General features: G+C 30.0%; 1 protein-coding gene across 2 annotated transcripts in view; it reads right to left on the bottom strand.

Annotated features, from left to right (window-relative positions):
- Positions 1–1,918: 1,918 nt before the first annotated feature.
- The window catches only part of LOC112039240 (uncharacterized), a 9,782-nt gene continuing 7,990 nt past the window's right edge, over positions 1,919–3,710 (bottom strand). For both annotated transcript variants that reach the window (XM_024072096.2, XM_024072097.2), the window contains 2 exons: positions 2,299–2,367; positions 1,919–2,198 (listed from right to left, as the gene is read on the bottom strand). In XM_024072096.2, the coding sequence (XP_023927864.1) occupies positions 2,070–2,198; positions 2,299–2,367 (198 nt within the window). In that variant the 3' untranslated portion in view covers positions 1,919–2,069. The remainder of the gene's footprint in view (positions 2,199–2,298; positions 2,368–3,710) is intronic.

Raw genomic sequence — 3,710 nt, forward strand, 5'->3', positions numbered from 1 at the left:
AATGGAATCTTATTTAAAATATTTCAATAAAACATTAAATACATGCTTCTACTTTTTACTTAGATTCATGTTTTTTATGAGTAAGACTTGTGTCCGATGGCCAGTTCCACTAGACACACTAAGATATGGACATGTCTTAAGATGAATGTGGAGAAGAAAGAGTGAGATTTATATTTAGGGTTTGGTAAGGGAGTTTGCTAGTAATTGTGTGTGACGTTTTGGTAGGTAGGTGAGCATTAAAAGTTATGTTTTGAAATGGAATCTTATTTAAAATATTTCAGTAAAATATTAAATACTTGCTTCTACTTTTTACTCAAGTTCATGTTTTTATGAGCCTTTTTTTTTTTTTTGTTTACATAGGTTCACATGTTTTTATGAGGAGTGAGACTTATATCTAGTGGCCAGTTCCACTAGACATGCTAAGATATGGACATGTATTCGCATCTCAACATGTTTAGTAAAACTGGCCACTAGATGCAAAACTCACTTCTCATAAAAAACGTGAACCGATGTAGAAGAATAATAATAAAAGAAAAAAAAGCGCTCATAAAATACGTAAGCAAAAGCATCTATTAATATTTATAGATTTTAGGGTACTTCAAAAGCATAAGCATCTATTTAATATTTTATTGAAATATTTTAAATAAGATTCCATTTCAAAACATAACTTGCAGAAGGAAATTGAGAGATTTTTTGAGATATTGAGAATAGTCTAGGGAGAGATTGAATTTGAGAGATTTTTTTGTGAGTAAAATAAGAGAACTGTGATATGGGTATTTATAGATTTTAGGGTACTTCAAAAAAAAAAAAAAAAATGAGATCCAATTTTTATTTCAATCATAAACATTTTTATAAGAAATCAATGGAAGAATCAATTATCAATTCTTAAAAGGAAATTATTTATTCCAACGGTAAAAAAATTTTGTAAAGTTATATTTGTAAGGAAAGAATCTTATTTTATCAAACGACTTTCTTTCTAAAGAGTAATTTTTAAGTACTTTCAGTATAGAAAATAATACTTCATTCTTTCAAGTTTATGATAAGATCCATTCACTAAATTCATGATAATGTCTACTATGAATGTGAGAGAGAATATCATTCTTTATACTCCGCGAGTACTTAAGAATTTTTCCTTTCCCACGGTCATCTTAGTCCTCTTTTCTTTATCTTTTTTAACTTATTTTTATTTTTATTGGAAATAATCTTTTTTTTTTCCAAAATATGTAAAGGAAAGGACGAAGGAGTCAATGAAATTTTTTAAAGAAAGTAATCAAAGAATTTATAAATTTTTTTAGTCATTTTTTTTATTAAGATTTTGAATAGTTTTTTTTTTTTTTTTTTTTTCTATCCTTCAATAAAAAAATGTCCAATGGTTATTTAAAAAAAAAATCAAATATATATATATATATATACTGCTATAGACAAATAGCAATATATATATATAGAGAGAGAGAGAGAGAGAGAGAGAGAGAGAGAGAGATTATCACAATCACTCCAAGCATTAGCGGTAGGTGTGTGGTCTTGAAGTGTTTATAATGTCTAGTGTTCGATCACTTTCCGCCCCCACCCCTCCNACAAATCACTCCAGAGCATTAGCGGTAGGTGTGTGTGGTCTTGAAGTGTTTATAATGTCTAGTGTTCGATCACTTTCCGCCCCCACCCCTCCACTAAATTATTTTGTTAAAGTCATCTCTAGGATGACGTACAATCTAACCTAACACAGTCTATACCTTGATTCCAACTTTACCCAGTGAAAGAGAATATATGTTCACAGGTCACCGAAATCATAGCATTTGCATCCAAGATTATGGATCTGTCAAAATGCATTGATTCTCACACTTTTTTTTTGGGGGGGGGGGGGGGGGGGGGGTGGTGGTGTGCTGTTTGTGGTGGTGTAAAAAATCAATGCTACATCATATAAAGGTTAATGAGATGTAAAAACGAAGATTTATGAAGCAATTTTTTTACAGCATTAGCTTCAAGAAACACGTTTGAGACCCAGAAAAGCATTCCAAAAATGAGATCCTATAAAAAGCTTTAGGAAGAAGATGATAATTAGAGATGATTTATTACAGTTCCGGCTTGCTCTTACTTCTTTTCATCTTTGCCTTAAACCTTGACTTTGCCATGAGTGTCTGTACTGTATTTGCGAAGTTCCCGACAGCCATTAAAACTAGAAGGATCCCACAAAAAAATACCTGCCAACAACAGCTTTCTTTCTATCAATAAACATTGCTTCAGTACCTAGAATCAAGAATGCAATATCATTTGGCTAAAGATTTTTTTTACAAAAATTACCTGCCATTCAGAAACAACCCCAATGAAAGCAGTCTTGAGTAACAGTAGTCCAACATATGCCTCGAAACCCTATATCAAGTCCAAAAACACAAAAACATACAAGCCACAACTAAACTCAGCTCACTGTGCTAGCTTCAACAAATTTTATATAACAAAAGTGAAAATTTTTAGCACAAAATAACATTAAGGCCCCGTTTGTTTCAACATTAACATTTTTCGGAAAAAAATTTCCTCATTTTCCAGCGTTTGGGGCAGCTAAAAAAACTTGATCAAACCAAAATCATTTTCTATTGACCAGGAAAAACACACTTTTTGGGGCTGAAAAAGTTTTACACCTTTTTTTTTTCTTTTAATGACATGGAACCTTACCAAGGCACCGGGCCCTTTGGATCCACCCTTGAGGAGTGAACCACCTATACCCAACCCTACTTGCCAAAATCGTGTATCAAGTAATCCTATGGAATCTCCCAAAAAAAAGAAAGATTTACGCCTTTACAGGAGTGTAAAGTAAAACATTTTCAGCCTCTAGAGAAAAGAAACCCCCATTTCTCATGAAACCAAAACCCCTCCTTTTCAATGGTAGCTCCAAGAATTTTGTTTAAAAGAGTCATTAAGAGATTTAAATTAAAATTTTTTTTAATAAAAAGCGAACTTGAATATATCAAGTTATCGACACCAAAAAAAAAAAAAGTTTTACAATTTCCTTCTACAAGTTTTCAAATTTTGAATTGTTACATGATAGTTCATTATGAGTATTTATTGCCAATATGGGTAGGTATGACTATTTTATTTTGTTAAGTTCGTCTAACATTTTTATTTTTATGTAGTTGTTATTATCTATTAATTTATCATTGTTTTTATAAAATATTTTAAACTAAATGAATAAACTTAACTCATTGGCTCAGTATTAATTATTGACGCACACAACCACACTCATTCATACATAAAATAATACACAGTGTTTACTTAACCAATTAAATGCTTGAACAATCACTAACTTTACAATTTTTCTTCTTGAATTTTTCTGACTTTATAACAAAAAGTTATTATAATATGATAACAATACACACACATGAAATAAACCCTCTCTATTTCCTAATTATTAAATTATATAAAGTTATATTATATTTATACTGTACACACAAATATCCACATACATCATTATTCACACAAATAACATTATAACAAAAAGTAATGCACACAATTAATATTAGACACACTCACATATATAATATAAATTTATAATAAAGAGTGACACTTGCAGTTCACAAACACTTATTCGTACTCTTAAAGTTGGAAATACTTGTAGTAAGGGTGGATAAGATTTAAGTTAGGGTGTGCAAAAATATTTTTAAGAATAAATTAAAATATTAAACTAAAAAAAATTATCAATACATATATATATATATATA

The sequence above is a fragment of the Quercus suber genome, unplaced genomic scaffold, assembly GCF_002906115.3.
Source record: "Quercus suber isolate HL8 unplaced genomic scaffold, Cork oak 2.0 scaffold_855, whole genome shotgun sequence".
In the NCBI taxonomy this organism is placed as follows: Eukaryota; Viridiplantae; Streptophyta; class Magnoliopsida; order Fagales; family Fagaceae; genus Quercus; species Quercus suber.